The sequence below is a fragment of the Lytechinus variegatus genome, chromosome 16, assembly GCF_018143015.1.
Source record: "Lytechinus variegatus isolate NC3 chromosome 16, Lvar_3.0, whole genome shotgun sequence".
Taxonomy (NCBI): domain Eukaryota; kingdom Metazoa; phylum Echinodermata; class Echinoidea; order Temnopleuroida; family Toxopneustidae; genus Lytechinus; species Lytechinus variegatus.
The window spans coordinates 14,326,042-14,346,773 of NC_054755.1; the positions used below are offsets into that span (position 1 = coordinate 14,326,042).

Genomic DNA, 20,732 nt, shown 5'->3' on the forward strand with positions numbered 1-20,732 from the left:
AATGTTAATCAAGTATCACCAAACATCCTATCCTAGTTTGACTCACATCCTGTTTTAAATAAAAAAAAAAAAACTAGTATTTGGGGATTTGAGTCTTGTACTAGTACTGGCATCGAACTCTTGCACTTTTGCATTTAGATTTTATGTTGTATGTGTATAATGTAAAAAATATGTATGAGTTCTGATTTTTTCATCGATGACCCAATATCATTCAGAGTTCTTATACATTCTACTTATAGATTGGTCATGTTGATTTCAGTAGGGCTCAAGGTAATGTGGAACCTTGTTACAACAATTAATAAATTTTTAAGATATCTTATCAGTCGTTGCTTAATGAAATTATACAACAATCTTAAAGGACAAATCCATCCCTACAAAAAGTTGATTTGAATTAAGAGACAAATCCAGTAAGCCACTGAAAATTTCATGAAAATCAGATGTAAAATAAGAAAGTTATGATAGTTTTAAGTTTTGCTTAATTTCATATAACAGATTATATGCATATCCTGATTGGTATGAAAATGAGGGGATTGATGTCATCCACTCACTATTTCTTTTGTATTTCATTAGTTGAAATAAGAACTTTGTTGATTTTCTTCTCATTGTCATGGGAAACATTTAAAACCTCCCTGAACATGTGGAATTGCCAATTTTTTATCATGTTATTGTTCAGTCAAGTTATTGTAATTCAAAAAGTAAAATACAAAAGAAATTTTGAGTGAGAGATATCATTGACTCACCTGTTTTGTGAAAAATAAGCAAAACTTGAAAAAGTATAACTTTTTTATTTCACATCTGATTTTGATGAAATTTTCAGCAAAATTCTTGTTTGATTTTTCTCTATTGATTCAAATCAACATTTTGTTGGGGTGGACTTGACCTTTAAGTCAAACCAGGAGATTACTTTGCTATGAAAACAAAGATTACTGACATTTGGTCTGACAGTGATTATTAATTCAAATGAGTTTCATCATTAGCAAGAAATCATAAATTAACAATAAATTGGTATTTTATTGCATTCTTCATTCCCAGAAAACGTTTCTTTTGACACCAGCTGGAAGAATACACTGTTAGCAACGATGCTCCCCCAATCCAATCCCTCTTTTTTTCAACTATTTTTAAAAGTTACATACTCTTTGAGTGGTTAGAACATTTTTTGTAATGTATTTTGTAAAAAGTGCCCCTTTTGTTAATTCCTCGACTCACTCTGCTGGATGTCACCAATTATTCCCTATTAATTCAATTTAATGTATCTGAAAAGTACTCTTTGAAATAAACAGACAAAGGACCAAGTCAAAAACAAAAATAAATAAATCTACAGTATATTTCATGTATATATCTCCATATAATGCATACAATTTTATGCAATATAAAACATGTAGACAATATGACATTAACTATTAACAATTACAGAATTCCTAAGTACTGCCTTTAAATCATGATAAACATTTTACAATATATGGTACTTCTAAAATATTCAAAGCTGAAATTACAAACACTTGGTTTTTGCAAATTCATCATCATAAGGGGAAATCTCCAGTAATGTCAACCAAACTCCACCTTAGAAACTCTAGCCGTCCAAGTCGACGCTTCAAACCAGATGCCTACAATATCATTGAATCCAGGACTGATACTCATTCCTGCCCAGAACCATACGGGACTGGAATGACCTTCCCTTAGCCATAACATCAATGCAATCCCTTGACAAATTTAAGGCTGCTCTAAACTAATCAATGTCGCATCAGCACCCGACCACAGCGTCATGGAACTTTCGTCTGTTGCTGTGTGACCGTGATAATGATGATGATCTTTGCTTTATCTTATAACTATATAAACAATGGTACATGTACTACATACTTCAAATCATACTTTGGTATTATGAATTATGAAATTCAAATGATTTGAGAAAAACTTTAAAGCATTAAAAAAATAATTATGCACAAGTGTTGTGTCTTCTTTGTTCAGCACAAAATGACAGAAATGAGGGGGGGGGGAAGTCTACATGTACATGTATCTGTTATTCTTGTTACAAAATTTCTAACTGAACTATATTATCAAGTGATCTTGTTTAAAAAGGACACTTTTTTTAGATTTACACAACATCAATATTGCAAGCCTAATTTAATTTCGTTAAAGATTCAGTAATATATTGCACCATTGTTCTGACATATCTTACAAATATAGTGATACAAATTTTTCATAGATTCCATTATAATGGTATTAATTCCCCTTCTACAAGTACTGCTATTAATTAGAGTTTCATGTCACATGACCAAGGTCAAAGGTCATTTAGGGTCAATGAACTTTGGCTGATTTGGGGGTATCTGTTGAATTACTATCATAACTTTGAAAGTATGTTGGTCTAGTTCATAAAACTTGGACATAAGAGTAATCAAGTATCACTGAACATCCTGTGCGCATTTTAGGTAACATGTCCAAGGTCAAAGGTCAATGAACTTTGGCCATAATGGGGGTATCTGTTGAATTACCATCATAACTTTGCAAGTTTATTGATCTGACTTTTGAAACTTGGACATAAGAGTAATCACGTATCACTGTATATCCTGTTCAAGTTTCAGGTCATGTAAGGTCAATGATCTTTGACCATGTTGGGGATATTTGTTGAATTACCACCATATCTCTTGAAGTGTATTGGTCTAGTTCATAAAACGTGGAAATAAGAGTAACCAAGTATCACTGAACATCTTGTGCAAGTTATAGTAGTATTTTCTAAAGTCAGCACTGCTGCAATATTGAATCGCGTGATGCAGGTGAGACCGCCAGAGGCATTCCACTTGTTTTCATGTACACTTGCTAAGAACACAAAGAGTTTCCAAATAAAAAATCAGAGCAATTGGAGCTTTATTCAGAGAGTTAGAGGGAAAAGTATGATTTGTGGCATTCAGCCTCCCATTTGATTGCATACAGCAAGCTAAGTAGGCATTGTACAAAAAGTAATTTATATTTCTCATTGTTTGTTTACTTTTTTTGTAGATTATTTGTGCAATGTAGTTGATGCTCTTGGGATACATCCATCTAAGAATCTGAAGCACATTGAAGAACTACTCAAGCTTCCTCTATCACAGTAAGCTTCCTCCTTGCATTACGACCATCAATTGATACCATCAATTACTACCATCAATTACTACCATGAATTACTATTATGAATTACTACCATGAATTACTACCATGAATTACTACCATGAATTACTACCATGAATTACTACTATGAATTACTACCATGAATTACTACCATGAATTACTACCATGAATTACTACCATGAATTACTACCATGAATTACTACCATGAATTACTACCATGAATTACTACCATGAATTACTACCATGAATTATTACCATGAATTACTACCATGAATTACTACCATGAATTATTGCCATGAATTATTACCATGAATTACTACCATGAATTACTACTATGAATTACTACTATGAATTACTACCATGAATTACTACCATGAATTACTACCATGAATTACTACCATGAATTACTACCATGAATTACTACTATGAATTACTACTATGAATTACTACCATGAATTACTACTATGAATTACTACCATGAATTACTACCATGAATTACTACCATGAATTACTACCATGAATTACTACCATGAATTACTACTATGAATTACTACTATGAATTACTACCATGAATTACTACTATGAATTACTACCATCAATTACTACCATGAATTACTACCATGAATTACTACTATGAATTACTACCATGAATTACTACCATGAATTACTACCATCAATTACTACCATCAATTACTACCATCAATTACTACCATCAATTACTACCATGAATTATTACCATGAATTACTACCATGAATTACTACTATGAATTACTACCATGAATTACTACCATGAATTACTACCATGAATTACTACCATGAATTACTACCATGAATTACTACCATGAATTACTACTATGAATTTCTACTATGAATTACTACCATGAATTACTACCATGAATTACTACCATGAATTACTACCATGAATTACTACCATGAATTACTACCATGAATTACTACCATGAATTACTACCATGAATTACTACCATGAATTACTACCATGAATTACTACTATGAATTACTACTATGAATTACTACCATGAATTACTATCATGAATTACTAACATGAATTACTACCATGAGTTACTACCATGAATTTCTACCATCAATGTACTATTAAAAACTAGCTAATATTTTCAAAAGTTATTGCATTTGACTACCCATAGATGAAGGAATTGCAGGCCTTGTAGCCCCCTCACACCTGACCGGATGAATGGTGACGGATGGGAAAAATGCACGCAAATTCAAGGAATAAAAATAAAATTTTAGTCAAATCATATCAAATTTTATCAACGAACGGTAAGCGAAAAATAAATATGACATGCGAAGGATGTCAATTTTTTAGTTCACCTCTTTCACTAAAAGGGTTGATATAACCCAACAAGATGAACGAACAGTGAGCAATGGTTTAATATGGTGTGCAGTTAGAAACGAAGATGAGGAAATAGATCAAGCGCTCTTGTACTTTTGTGAGCAGTCCTTGGCGTGTAAACTTATCGTGCATCTTTCATGTGACTGAAGAAACTTTGGGGTGAAATGTATGATATATGAGTAGCATCACGAGTTGCAGGTCACAGTAAGCAGCTCCGAACTTGCCAAATTATTTGTCTGGTCATTCGTTAGCTATCCATAGTTTGTCTTAGTATCTCTAAGCCTTGTCTTCATGTATGTATCGCTATTAAGATTTAGTAGAAGTTAGTATTGGTTTTCCCTCGCATGAAGATTGCAAGCGAAAATTTGTTTGTCATAGTATCTTTGTTTCCATGCGCAACTGCAATTTTGTCATTGTGTTGCTTTGTTAAGTGTTCTTTCGAGATCGTTCCACTTTGGCAAAAGCGCGATGAGGGACTATGCGCGGCAATAACACTCGAACGATAAACCAACGATTACCACAGATTAAATAAGATATGCGAATTCAAACATATGACCAGTGATTTTTCAATTCGTCAGGAAATTTCTGCGTAAATTTGAATAATCGCAACTTTTAGTTTTGAGGGTATATGAACCCAAACACAAAGGGTAAAGATGATTTACTATTAGTTTCCATTGAAAACATTTTTTTTAATTGCCTTTCGCCAGCCATCGCAAGGCATATTTCAGGCAATTCGGTTAGGTGTGAGGGGGCCTTTAGGTGTGAGGGGACCTTTAGGTGTTTAGGTGTGAGGGGACCTTTAGGTGTTTAGGTGTGAGGGGGCCTTTAGGTGTGAGGGGACCTTTAGGTGTTTAGGTGTGAGGGGGCCTTTAGGTGTAAGGTGTGAGGGGGCCTTTAGGTGTTTAGATGTGAGGGGGCCTTTAGGTGTTTAGGTGTGAGGGGGCCTTTAGGTGTGAGGGGACCTTTAGGTGTTTAGGTGTGAGGGGGCCTTTAGGTGTGAGGGGACCTTTAGGTGTTTAGGTGTGAGGGGACCTTTAGGTGTTTAGGTGTGAGGGGGCCTTTAGGTGTGAGGGGGCCTTTAGTAGTGAGGGGACCTTTAGGTGTTTAGGTGTGAGGGGACCTTTAGGTGTTTAGGTGTGAGGGGACCTTTAGGTGTTTAGGTGTGAGGGGGCCTTTAGGTGTGAGGGGGCCTTTAGTAGTGAGGGGACCTTTAGGTGTGAAGGGGCCTTTAGGTGTGAGGGGGCCTTCAGGTGTGAAGGGGGCCTTTAGGTTTTGATATTTCGGGGGCAAGACCACATAAAACCAGCACATTTTTATTTTACAGCTCAATGACTCTAATTTATTAGCCCCCACAAGCAAAAAATAATAAAGAAAGTGCATTGTTGGGGTTTTTTGCCACAAAAAAATGAATAGGTTCAGTAGCTTGGATGGACTTGTGTCAAGTTTTGCTGGGAAATATTTGTAAGAAAAAAAATTTAACATGTTTAACTTGTGCTTTTTGCACCTTTAAACATTTCTTTGCTGCAGGTATGGTGAAAAGAAAGGAATGATACCAGATAGATTAATGCATGCTGTAGCGAGTATGAGGAGCCAAGCAGAGTCATAGATTGATCTCAACATCATCCTGTATTCTACATGAATTATTCAGATTTCATCTACATAATTGCAGTTGATTCAGCTTATGCATTGAGAAAGGCTTCGTAATATATTTATGCTTTTTGCTCAGGGTGTTAAAGGCCCTGTCACACGATTCTGTCATGTTGGTTTAGTTTAGGGCAGTTACAACTCACCCACAACAAGTTTTGAGCAAGTTTAAAGGTGTTCTTTTGATAAATTAGACTTCTGTGCACTCCTGTGGCAACTGTGTTTGAGTTACATATGAGATACTGTCAATGATGGACACCGACAGGTGACTAATAAATCTATTTATCCACAAATTACATGCAAGGCTTGCACGGAATGATGTGAGAGCGCCATAAGTAAATACAAAATCAAGCACAGTCCTGAAATTTGCATAGTCCTCTTTAATATATCCCTCCTGATTTAAACCTATTTTGTGAATTCGGACCATTTGGTCTGAGAACGTGACTTCACTCTTACATGTAGCATGGTATTCTGTGTGGTAAGATTTTTACCTTTACAAATTTTATGACAGACAAATGAAATATTCTAAATCATTGCTTGTAAAGCACAGAGGTGGGCTTAGTCCTTAGGTATCACAATCCATAGTTTCATTCCCATTATGTGTACTAATGTTCTTGGTAAGGCATTTATCTTAAGGTCTTTTGAAGACCTCTGGTTAACAAGCATTCCTGCTCTCCTAGCAGTTCGGTACAAATAAATTACTTCCACCATACCGTGAGAATGAATTATTCTCTATTCTTCATAATTGAATATTTTGTACAGATTTTACCTATATTTTTTTATACATGTAGCTTACATGTATAAAGTTGAATCACATTTAGTAAAGTCACTCATTTCTCCACAAGTTAAGTTTTCATGATTGCATAAGTGGAATGTATTTAAAGTATATTGTTCAAATCCCTTCCATAAGAATTCGGAAGTCTTTCTCTTAGTATCAATTTGTGATTAGGCAGAAATATCCAGAAGAAAGATATCTTCTACATCAGGGCAACATTTGGAAGGGTGCTTTAGAAATCAAGAAATTTGACCTGGACAGATTCAGCTGTGTTTAGAATGCAAGTTGAATGGACAGAAAAAGTCACATAATGGTATTTTATGTGCATTTTTGGCTCATTCTGGTGATAATGTGACTATTAAGGTAGAAATTTGGGATGGAATTGATTGAGTGGGTTGATCAGTCTACACATTGTATCTAATGCCATTAATGTCTATCCATAGCTAGTGTAAATAAGGTGACCCATTGTTTTCTTCATGCAAATAAGAAACACACTTCATACATTCATCTGAATGTTGCCACTTGGGTTGCCAAGAAGTCAAGCTTAGCTTATAGTGGCAACCCCTGCAGCCTTCTATAAATCAATATGTTTTATTTGTTTAATGTTTTGCTTGTCAGTTATATGTATATTATTGTAAGTTATTTGTTAATGTGTTTATTAAAAGTGTTGCAGAAACCAATAAATGAAATGAAATCTGTATAAATGATATAATTAATTCATATGTATCATTTAATTGGGTGTTAGAATCATGAGGATATTACATATTAGCCATTTTGGATTTTCTCTTCTTAATACATTACCTTTCGCAATTCTACAAGAGTTATTCTTTCTAACAATGATTTAAATCCCTTTCCAGTTATATGCTTTTCACACTGCACATATTTTCCTTAAAGGTATCGTTTAACTTTGTGAGCAGCCGATTTAAAAAATTCTCAAACCAAGATGAAACATGTGTACAAGTGCATGTATTAGAACTAATAAACCCTGAAAACAACCGTTATTGAGAATGAAAAGCTAAAACTACAAGGCAAACCCCGATTTTGTAAATAGGCGTCTTGTAGACACCTAAATACTACACATAAGTGTATGAGATGAAATTGAGATGGTGTTTCCGGTCACTTTATATTTCAATTTTTGAAGCACTAAATAATTATTTTCAAACACAATTTTTTCTGGGCTTCATTTTTGTAACATGTCACAGACACAGGTGACAAGTGTGACCTTCTAGCTCATATTTTTTAAAAGTCAAACCAATGTTAACCAATCACTTTAACCCCAGGAAATTGTTAAGGCTTAGGGGCTAGTTTGGTCACGTATTGTATAAACCAAGTATACCACCAATTTACACAAACCACATTATTGGTCATTTCTATATTTATTTTCGCTGCTTTAAATTTATTATTTGTTTATTCGTGTATTTATCTTTTAATGTTCTATCAATTATTTTTATTACAGACCAGTTCTGGGCATGTAACTTGGTCGGGGAGGGAGATCCTCGGGTCACAGTTATCAAGTTAGCTTTTCCCATACCCAGGCAGCTAAGCTACATTTACCCATCTACGGCTCTGCTTAATATTTATATTTTGTTGAAATTTATTGTATATTGTAATTGCTGAATTCATAATAAATAAAATGAGAATATTCATAACAAAAATACTTATGTCAAATTTATCAAGCAAAACTATAGATCGTGAGAGATTTAGCAGAATTGAAAGGGCGAAGGAGAGCAGAGATAGAACAGAAATGTGAGAAAGAAAAAGAGAGAGGGCGAGGAGTGGCAGATAGAGGAGAGAGAGAAAGGGGAGAAGAATAGCAGAATGTTGTAAGAAAAAAGGTACAAACGTGAAAGAAGTAAAAGCATTAAGTTGTAAGAGTGCAAAAATTTTACGCTAGAATAAAAAAAAATGGAAGAATTTGAAAGCAAAATATTGTTAGTAAATTAAGAGCCTTTTTTATAGGAGGAAATTATAATTTGTTAACAAATTTTCGGCATATACTCTTATTTGTTTAAGATCAGAGTGCTCGATCTCTACCTTTTGGTGAGAACATGAAATATAGTTTATAAGAAACCCGTAAAACTTGTGTGCGTCAGAAGTTTAGCTTGAGAAAAAATGAGCAGTACTTTTTCAAGAAAGTTAGAACTGGTAAACAAATATTTTCCTGTTATAATTCCTGTAGAAGTATTGATTAAGTATTAATCGATCATTGGAAATGTTAGATATGTCTTATCATCACATAACAATATCATCCTTGGTCCAGAATGTCATTTACTGGTATACACTTATTGTATATTGAGAACACGTGTCAAGGGGGGGGTCAGTAGTATCAACAACAATGAAAGAGAGAGAGAGAGAAAGACAAACAGCAGGAAGAAAGGAGTTGCAAAGAAGGGAAAGGAATATAGCACAGAGATCATTAGATTTCATCAAGTAAGAAGTACAATTAACTAAAATTGACCAATTTCAATTTAAGATTTATTAAATGGGTCTGTTTAATCTCTACATGTATGTATGCACAACAACGATTACCTTTTAAAGGGATGGTTCGGGCTGAAAATATTTATATCTAAATAAATAAGAGTAAAATTCACAGAGCAAACTAATGCTGAAAATTCCATTAAAATCGGATAACAAATAACAAAGTTATTGAATTTTAAACTTTATCAAAATTTTATGAAAACACATTGTCATGAATATTCATTAGGTGGGCTGATGATTTAACATCTCCACTTTAATTTTTCTTACGTTATTACACATAAATCTTTAGTGTTTCATTTTTTCATGCATGTTTATTAGGATGTGTCTCCACTATGATGAAATAAGTTGCGGCAGTGAATAACTAATGCACTTAATCAGTTTCAATCCAATTGTTTTAGTTCTTGGTTGAAAATACTTCATTAAATCTAATTTCATATAATGAAATACTAAAGAACAAGTGGGGATGTGGCATCATCAGCCCACCTATAATGCCTAGAACTGTTTCACCGGAATAATGCATATCTTTAAAATTCAATAACTTCGTTATTTGTTATCCGATTTTGATCCAATTTTCTGCATTTTACTTTGTGAATTTTACTCTATTTATTGAGATATAAATATCTCCAGCCTGGACCATCCCTTTAAATTCTCTTCAACATGTGTTTACTGTCTAGCGAGTGCAATTATTAAAAGTAAACGTCTATCCATCAGGGCTGGACGTTGATTTAAATCGTGATTTGAATCGCGATTTAAATCACTACGATTTTTTTTAAAATCAATGATTTAAATCACTTCCATTGAAACATGTACAAATTAATGATTTTTTTTTTGGTGTAACGGTTTTACATTTTGCATATGTAAAAAAAAATATCAACTTTATATCATGAGAACATGAATTAATCCTTCATATCTACTAGACACAATTGAAACCCAGGGAATAAAATCAGGTTAATCTTTCAAAACCAAAGATGTATATTCAAATCACTATGATTTTTTTTACAAGAAATCATTTCTTTTAATCACTTCCCTTGGAACATGTACAAATGACTGACAACTTTTTTGTGTGTGACGTAAGTGCAGTTTTATTTTTTAACACCAAGAATATTTTATAGTGAATTGTATGCCATCAAAACATGAATAAATCCTCCAGACCTACTCATAACAGTTGAAATCAGATCAATAAAATCAGGTTAATCTTGCAAAACCAAAGATGTATACATGTAGCCTATACGCGGTTAACACTTAGATCCTAGCTACACTTTTATAAGACAGTGTTCTTATAAAATATTCCCTGTGAAATTTGACTTTGTTAATATAAACTAAGTTCTTTGTGTCAACATAAAAAAGTGCTTTAGAGGAAAGTTTTCAAGAAAATATACACAACAAAAAAAATAAGTCCCCCTTAAAAACACATCAGTAATTTCCTAACCAATGCGAGTTTTTAATATATTAATATATTTTTACATGAGCTTGTAGGTAATTTTATAAGCTATCCTCCGAACAAATATATGGACGTATTTTACGTCATGCTTCAGTGAGCACCGTCAGAAGGCAAAAATGTCACTTTTCAAAAGTCACAAGCCAAATATCATTAATTACTTTGATTCCATTTTATTGGAGCTAATTCCACATTCTCATCATGAAAAAAAGTCAGAAGGCTTGTAAAAGGTACTTTCTAAAAGATGATACTTTTTTGGCTAAATTTCACGGTTGAATAAACACAAGTCCAAATTGCTATAATTAGATTTTTTACATATTTCTATCAATAAAAATGAAAGAATATGATGACAGTTGTTTTTGGGAAGAGCATCTTCAACAATATCCATCGTTTCACGGTTCAATGAACATTTATTGAAAACAAAAAATACGATTTTCAAATATCATAGGCATGTATTGTTTCTTTTTGGTAACTGAAAGTGATCTTTTCTCAACTTTTTCGTTATGTTCATGACCAATTAACATGCTTTAATGATTCAAAGGTGTTTAATTAAACATTCACGCTTGAATGAACATGTGGAATGTGATAAGCTCTTTTTTACGTTATTGGAAAAAATGCAATTTGTAACTGTGGGTGAGTGACCCCACCGGGTATCTGTCGCAAAGCTCCTTGCATAGTTCATTTGATTTGATTTTTATAAAAATCTGAAGACATGTGCTAAGTTTCATGAAATAACTGTTCGCAGAAGTAACAAAAACCGTCCATGAAACAAACCCTCATTTCATATTTGTTAAAATTTTGACTTCCTCTCTCATAGACTTGTGTGCATTAAAGGTGCATATGTTTAAGAATAAGTAACCCCTTATTAAATATGATGGAACTTTTTCACGATTGTCTTTAGCAATGTCATTTGGCAGTAATGTTTATCAACCTATATGGGCAGTCTTTCTGTGCAAAAATAAAAAATCGATTTGTTTATTTATGGATGAGTGAGCACGCATCAAAGTGGGAAAATTGGTAATTTAATTGTCAAAGACTTATTTTAAAGGGTAATAAAGTGAATATTAGGGGCTAATTCGGTTTCAAATATGACTTTAATTGCTGTTGTTTTTATCAACCATCATTTCTATCACCACACACTTTTCGAACTTTAAACATTTTCATGGTTGAGCGAGCACATTCGAAAACTGAGGAATAAACACTCTTTATACTGCATAAATTCATTATTTCCCTAACAATTTCTCATAATCAGTTTAATTTATGGGCAAATCTGTGGTGGATCCAGAATTTTGAAATGGGGGAGGAGCCTATAGTCGGGGGAGACATCAACATTTTCAAATTTTAACATGATCTAACAAGTTTTAGAGGATACTACCATAAACCCATATGATGATACGTCACAATACAGGGCCCGCGGAACCGTTTTCGAAGGGGGGGGGGCTGACCATTTTTACATTTATGTACATGCTTTTGGAAAAAAGTGAGGGGCTGAAGCCCCCAGCCCCCGCGGCCCCTGCAATACACTGTGCTCACTCAACCATGAACATTCAATATCAAAATTGTGTGTGGAGTGGTTAAATGATGGATAGTAAAACAGCATAACACCATAAAATTCACCTAAAAACAATTTTTGCCCAACTTCGTATTTGCACAATCTGAAAGACGACTCTTGTGACGTTCAAAAATGGTCATTTTTAATTCAATCTTTAATCACTCATGCATGACACAACCGATCAAGCTCATTTTTCACCAGGAATTGCCTAATGAGTTCAGAAAACCACCTACGAAATATCATATCTCAAAATAGTTCCGTTCAAAAGTTACAGTAATTTGATTTAGGGGGGACGTACTTTTTTGTTGTGTGTATAAAAGAAAAAGGTTGTTGGCAGTTCTTTTATTTGACTGGCAAAATTTATTTATCTTGCAAAACCATAGACTACTTTTGCCATGTCAAATGGATGAAGATATTTGTCAACAGATTTTGCATTAATAATCCTTGTTATCAAATATCTCATGCTTTCAACATGGAAAGAAATACCAATGCAGCTGAAGTCACAATTTGTTGTTGAAACATATCGCTTATAAAGTTTTTTTAACGTCACTGTTGGCTCATTTCATTCTCAGTTGCAGTGCAGACTATATTTGTAAATATAAATAGAAATTTTGCATCTGCTTCAATATATGCAAACAGTTGCGTATATGCCCTTATAAAAAAAATTGAATGGTATACCATTGACTACCATTCATCATACACCATTGATATACCATTGATATACCATTGGAATACCATTCGCACAGCACCCACCATACACCAATGGTATACCATTCAAGCCTCAATGGTATACCATTCAAACTAATTTAAATAATTGGGACGTTACTATTACCATATTCATGAGCACCATTTACCATTCATATACCATTGATCAAACACCATTCACCATTGATCTACCATATGGCCACTATAGACAGGTTTACCATTGACCACCATTCACCATTCAGCCACCATTCACTGGCCTACCATTTACCATTCAGCCACCATTCACTGGACACCATTGGCCTACCAATTGCCTTACACCATACACCATTCGCCTACCATTGACCATTGACCATACACCATTCATGTACCATTCACCATCCGCGTATCATTCACCGTACACCATTCGCGTACCATTCAACATACACCATTCGTGTACCATTGAGCGCTCACCATTCAACTACCATTCGCCGTAAACCGTTCACCATTGATTGACCATTCTACCATACACCGAACACCATTGACCTACCATTTACAGTACACCATTGGCCTACCATACACCATTGAACTAATATTCACCGTACACCGTAGGCTTACCATACACCATTGGCTTACCATACACTGACACCATTGACCTACCATTTACCATACAATACTGTCATACCATACACTATACTATTAGTCAACCATTCAAATAACACCATTGGTCATACACTATAGACGACAAGTGTACATTCAATGGTAGACCAATGGTAGACAGTAGAACAAAGATGTGCAATGTATAGTAAGCCAATAAAGTACAGTGAATGGTAGACCAATGGTGAACAGCATATCTCTGGGGCTAATGGAAAGCTTAATAATGGAATAAGTACCCCGGTATACACAAGAAAAAAATGAAAGCAGTTATTTCAAGAACGTCATTAAATTGCTTTTACTATAAGAAGTTTAAGTACAGCATAAATGGCACAGAGTATTCACAAGTATAGACTTTATGATTAAAGCACATAAGTTATTAATATATATGACTTAGCTATTCGTTGATATCTCTGTCAATCTTGCTATGAAAAAAATAAACATGTATCAAGACAGATCGAGTTTGAAAAACACAACAAATGAAGACTAACATTTCCAAAAATAAACCTGTTCTCTCTTATTGCTTTTTACATGGATTGCGTACTTGGCAAAACCACTGTTCTGCATACAAACCTGATACTTGATGTTAAATCTGTTGTGTGTAATTGCTTTCAACAACATTAATAAACATTTTTTTACTAATAAGTTCAAGTACAAAAGAGTATTGACAGGTATGGCATAAAAGCACCATATTATGAATACATGTGACTACGCGACACTACAAGAGATCAATGATTGCACTCCACATAGATATTATGTTAATTTTCCTATAAACAAATTTACATGTAAGACAGAATTTGGACAACAAACTAATGAACACCAAATTTCGAAGATTAAACTCAAAATGTGCGATAGCCTTCACATGGCCAAATGAATAAAGGGTACCACACCTAGAAGAAATGAAATATCCCCAAAAGGGGGCAAAATAGTACCCCCAAATTGTTCTCTTTTTTTCTTTTCACCTAAAAAGATATATCAATGGCGTGTTTCTACAAAGAATTGTTAAAAAGTATTACCCGCCTAAGTATCCAGAATCCTGGATAAGTTTCCTGTAGAAACAGACGCGATGTGGTTAATTGATAAATTGCATCGCACAAAATACGGTTTCTCATTTTTCTTTGAGAGGTGGTTATTGCCATGTTAATCCGTTTAACTTTCTGTAAAACATAGGGCAAAATAGCATGCATGTCTGGCTTAAGTGCTTGAACCCAGAAGTGCGATCTCACAGTATACATATATTCTGGCCTGTTTAATCTCGCCAGCTGATCGCGAAACACGTATACCTGCTACAATGAGTGAGATCTACCATGAATTTTGAAAAATTTCCTAACGAGACATACCGAAATGCAATGTTGATGTTATAGGTTGAATTTTCCGATTTCTGCCCTACTTGCTAAGTGAAATGCAAGTTAATCAGATTATTCGGCCCGTAGAAACAGGTTGGTTTAAGAGCGATAAGAATATTCGAGTCCGGAAAAGATAAACTGTTTTTAATGATTTACTGTAGAAACACCCCAAAAGTTTATAATAAATACAATAAAGATACATTAAGAAATAAATAATATATCACACATAGAAAGAAAATATAATGAAAATAGGGAAAGAAATTATTCAATTTGGAACACTAAAAAACAGAAAAAATAGAGACCTCTTTTTGCAAAATATATAGAAAATAATATATACAAGATACCCACTTATTTCTTTTCTGTCTATTTTTGCTGTGCTGAATCAGATGAATAACTCAACTATGTGTGAGAAATAATATGATTATTGTCTTACACAGAATCAGTAGTCAATTGTAATTTTTTACAACCTAGCTTGGACAAAATTTGAATTCATATAATACAAAAAATATATAAATTGTGATTTTGTATATTCATGAGGACTTGAAGAGAACAGTTTTACCAAAAAATAACAACTTTAATTCGTCATAACTTCGTTAATCCTCAACAAATTTTGATGAAATTTTCAGTGCTTTTTGTTTGTCTGATGCACACTTTGAATTATATCACATAACTTTCAGTCTCGAGTACCTCTAGCCCTTCAATCAAATGGGTTGGACGACCGGTTACATTTTACACATAAAATAGTTATGAGAATGAAGGGGACCATAGAAAGAAAGCATAGAAGAGGGGAGATTTTGGTAGGGAGAGAATGAATCAGAAAAACATCATGCTGAAAATTTCGTTAACATCTAATAATAACAAAGTTATTGAATTTGAAATTTTAACAATGTTTTGGTAAAAAACTAACCTAATGTACACATGATTGTCAGGAATATTTGCTAGGCTCATTGTATGAAATGAAATCATAATTATTTCATATTTTCATACATGTGTGTATGATATGTCCCAAGTATCATATCATTATTTCCAGCAATGCATATCTTCACATTAAAGGTCAAGTCCACCACAGAAAATGTTGTTTTGAATCAACAGAGAAAAATCAGGCAAGCATCATGCAAAATATTTCATCAAAATCGGATGCAAAATTTCGCTTATATTTCACAAAATAGTTATATGCACAATTTACCCACATGCATATGAGAGAATCGATGATGTCCCTCACTTTTTGTTTTGTTTTTCATTGTTTTACTTCTACAATATTTCAATTTTTACAGATTTGACAATAAGGACCAACTGGACTGAACCAAATAATGTTAAGCAATGGTAACTCCACATATTCAGTGAGAAATAAAACTTTATTTCAAAGGTCAATGGGGAGAAAATTATATTTCATATTTAAAAAAACAAAAGAAAAGTGAATGAGTGATGTCATCAGTTCCCTCATTTGCATACCGACCAGGATGTGCATATAACTATTAAGTGAAATTGAGTGAAACTTAAAAATGTCATACCTTTCTTATTTTTCATCCGATTTTTATGTTTCATTTTTCTCTATTTAATCAAATCAACTTTTTGTTAGGGTGGACATGTCTTTGAAATAAATTTTCACTCCATTTTTTATAGTCCTCGGAGGACAAAGTGTAAATAAGCATGACTTCTTGTAATAAAATACAAAAGAACAAGAGGGGATATGACATCAGCTTGGGTACGTCGTGGTCTAGTGGTTCTGACTCTCACCTTACAAACAGAGGGTCATGAATTTGAGTCCTAGCCATGGTGTGTTTTCCTTGAGCCCGAAATTTATCCACACTATGCTGCACTAGACCCAGGTGAAGTGAATGGGTACCCGGCAGGATTAATTCCTTGAAGCTGTAATAAGAAATATTAGATGAAAACAATGCAAAGGACAGTATATTAGCTAAAGGTTCAAAACATCAATGCTTGTCGTGTGTTTAAGCTTTCTTTAGAAGTTCTTATATTTTTTTAAATATCGAGAAATTTGCAGTATACACTACCATTCAATTGAACGGTACCAATTAACAAATATCAACATTTTGTAAAATATGATAAATAAATTTATGTTTAACCATAGATGGGAAGAAAATAACCTATTATCTAATGGGAGGCCCCAATGATGACAAATACCACAACAAATGAATACATGAGGACAAAGTGTCCACCCCTCAGCCAACATACTGATTTTTTTTTTCAGCTATGCCACTGCAGGAATACAATCTGTTTTATCTCATGAAGCTTTGCAATTTTTCCTACTGAAGAAAATTCTTACACACATACCTTTCATAAACTCCATTTTTTTCTTGTACACGGCACGTTTTCTGTGTTCAACACCCATCGTGTCATTCCCATGTAAGGCTGGACCATCTACCTTATCATCCAGTGTATCCGTCGTCCAAACTTTGAAAATGAAATAAAATCAATTTAAGTGTTGTAAAATCTGCATGTATGTGCAGATACAAACAAAAATAGAATACTAATATAGTAATAGAAAAAGAATGATCTTAGAACTTTAATTTTAGAGATATTTTTCATGGATCTCTGATTACCAGCCCACAATTCAGGAATACAATAATAAAATGTGATATTGTTCAGCTTAGTTCAGACAAGGCTGTATTATAAATGTGCATGCTTTATACTAGTAATAGCTATGTCATCTGAAATCAAATTTCCAGAGCAGCAATTTTCAAAAGGAGGGTAATCGATGACATAAATTCCATTTCCCTGGTATTGACAATCCCAGAAGCGGATCCAAGTGGGCACATTTGACCTGGGGTCCGTTGTATATTTTGAGTTGCAATAAATCGCAACTCTAAATATCATACGCAACTTGATTTTCAACCAATCAACAGCGCGCATTTGGGACTTGCGATTGATTTTTTGACCTGGGTTTAAACGCAACTCTTTCTGCAATGGACCCCTGTGCCCCCACCTTGAGAGCAAGATAAAAATGTGGCTTTCTTACACAAGTGTTCCCCCCCCCCTTCGAAAGTTACAGCAAATATTTATATTGAAAATATTGTCTCATACAAGAGTGAGGATCTCTTTTTTGGTTTGCTTGTTATATAAAATTTCCTTGGGAAAATCTGCCCCACTACCCCCTTTGAGAAATCATGGATCCGTTCATGGACAATCGTATGCCAGTGGATGAATTCCAGACATTGTTTTAGGCAAGTTTTGATCAGTAAATAAATAAAAACAGATAAAATGTGATCACAGGACAAACTTAAAAAAGGATAAAATTTACTTTAAAAATTGATATGCCTAGCCCCATGAAATGATCTAATAATAACCTCCCGCATTAATGCTTCACAAGTTTCACACCAGCCAACTTCGAGCAAAACTCCCCACCAGAAATTGTCGTATTTGTCTACACACGTTTTGAGGTCAATACACAATATGCCCACCACTTTTCAAAATATTGCGGATCGCTTGGATTTGCCGTCATGTTGAAATGGACCGAAGTTATGCGACCAAAAGATTCGCATGCGGCATGCTGGCTGTTTGTTCGCCACATGTTAGCATGATTTGTTTGCTAACTTCAGTCCCAATAAACATTACAGCGAATCCAATCCGCGAAGTGATTTCTACGGATTAGATCAACCATTTGTCAACGCCTCGAGATCTAAGACTAAATACAGCCGTTCCCGATATTTTGAAAAGAGGTGGTATTAACATCGAAATGTGACTGAGAGACCTGTCATGACATTTGGGAACAAATTTTGGTGATGAGGTATGCTGGTAACACAACGAACAATTGTGTACAACGGATAGCGGAGCGTGAACGTAGCGGTCGTGTACATTTTTGCTTATTACATGACGTCATCCAGCCCCTGCCGAGAACCAATTTATGAATGAAAATATAGTAAGCATGCGCAGTGCAAGCCTTTTATTTCCCCACACAGAATTCCACCAAAACAAGTGTGCAATTCTCTATCACCTCGTACCAAAATCGACCTAGAATTTCACTTTCCCGTATTTTATATGAATTATGAAAGGTATTCTCGGAGGATCTATTTTCTCACCGATACTGCACAGGTAAGCAAATTTCGATTACTTCTTGCTTTTCTGTCAAAATCTTACGAATTAGCGTCTATATGCCATCGTGTTCGTTGGAATTTGTAGAGTCTATCGCAACGTGCGCAAAGTCAATTGGCTTCCGGTTTCGGAGCGTAGCGTGAATATGCATGAAATTGCAGAGTTTCGATAATTTTCGATCGATACCGGAGCGATCCGATCACGAACCAAAACTATTTACAGCGTACACAACGTGACCGGATATCGTTATCGCGATCGATACTTCCGCACGCAGTCCGAAGGAATTATTTTTGGGACCACGTGGTCATGACGTGATCTGCGCGATTGACCAATCAGCGGTCTTCGAATCGCTGTGCGGAGACGATCTATCCGTTGTACACAGTCTATGGACAATTGTTCGTTGTGGGTAATCGGCCGGTGCAAAACTGCATTAGCGCCACTTTTCTCTGCATAATTATTGCAGCCTCTGTAGAAAAATTGAATAGGAATCGTTTGTCACTCTGTCCAGTCACAGTTCCACACACAAAGTGCACATTTCACCCTATGTGCGATGAGTGGTGTGTACAGTGTAACTTTATAGGGGCTGCGTAGTCTTTATCATTTTTCAAACTTTAGGACCCCTACCATGTTTCACCTCCATTTTATCTCATTTACCAACATCTATCAACAACAACAAATTATAGACCTAATTCCAAAACAATATTTGTCGGCAAGTTTTCAATTTCAGTGAATTACGTTGTGCAGTGCAGTGTTTCACAATTAACGCTTTGACAGTCTTGACATTAGCATTAACATGAATTCAACGTATTCAGAGATGGTTTTTGTAAAACATTGACAATAAACATCAGGCAATACGAGCGAATTACTAATCTATTCCATGCTCGCCGAGCTCAACTCAGCCAACACAAAGCATAAGCACTCCCTATCGTCATAGCCACGTCCCGGCCAGTAGAGCAGCGGCCAGCGCCAACGGGGCATGCAATGGCGGTGGCAGTGCAGTGCAGTGGTCGTGGCAGTACACCGACATCTAATATTTTGAGACAATTTGAGAAATAAATCAAAGAAAATTGTTATAGAACTTACTGTTTAGCCTTCTACAAATGACTTTGAAGTCGCTGTCCGAATCTGACCCGTGTTCCTTTAGTTTTTTGATGAATTATCGACGAACTTATCAACAGCAAAACGGCGGTCCCGGTAGATGGAGTTTTCTTTTTCAAATATTGCAATTGGCGGTTAGACGTGCGCGCGCGTACGTGCGTGCGATAGAGCTAGCTAACAAGCAGCCAAGCGGCCCTGCTTGCCAACGCGAAAGGGAGGGGGGGGGGGGGGGGGAGGGGGGTGAATTAAACCAAATCAGGGGTGTCTTCTTTTTCCTCTCGATTGGCTCTGGGTTGGAAACCATGATGGCGTGTCACTGTTTTCCTTGGATCTTGGAATCTATGAAAAAAGTTTTCGATCCCTTCACTTTTTTTTCCTGTATTCTCTTATTTTCTTTTTTATTTTCGTTGTCTTTTTTCTTTTCTGTTAATCTTTCTTTTCTTCATTGCCTTTTTTCTTTTCTTGTTTTTTCCCCTTAATATATATTTTTTTACTCACTCCTCATCTTCCCTTTTAATTTGCTTTTGTAATGATAGAAATTG

The 20,732-nt window shown here is 34.8% G+C and overlaps 1 protein-coding gene and 2 long non-coding RNA genes across 5 annotated transcripts in view; 1 reads left to right on the forward strand and 2 right to left on the reverse strand.

Annotated features, from left to right (window-relative positions):
• Positions 1-7,823, forward strand: part of LOC121429423 (conserved oligomeric Golgi complex subunit 7-like) — a 47,487-nt gene extending 39,664 nt beyond the window's left edge. For all 3 annotated transcript variants that reach the window (XM_041626408.1, XM_041626409.1, XM_041626410.1), the window contains 2 exons: positions 2,995-3,085; positions 5,999-7,823. In XM_041626408.1, coding sequence (XP_041482342.1) covers positions 2,995-3,085; positions 5,999-6,077 — 170 coding nt within the window. In that variant the 3' untranslated portion in view covers positions 6,078-7,823. The remainder of the gene's footprint in view (positions 1-2,994; positions 3,086-5,998) is intronic.
• Positions 4,724-5,606, reverse strand: LOC121429424. Its single transcript, XR_005971932.1, has 2 exons — positions 5,504-5,606; positions 4,724-5,459 (listed from the first exon to the last, which is right to left on the reverse strand). It is a non-coding gene; the product is annotated as an uncharacterized LOC121429424 (long non-coding RNA).
• Positions 7,824-16,878: 9,055 nt separating the features above from the next.
• LOC121430223 lies at positions 16,879-20,217 on the reverse strand. The gene is made up of 3 exons (XR_005972009.1): positions 20,176-20,217; positions 17,335-17,454; positions 16,879-16,908 (listed from the first exon to the last, which is right to left on the reverse strand). It is a non-coding gene; the product is annotated as an uncharacterized LOC121430223 (long non-coding RNA).
• Between the last annotated feature and the right edge of the window lie 515 nt (positions 20,218-20,732).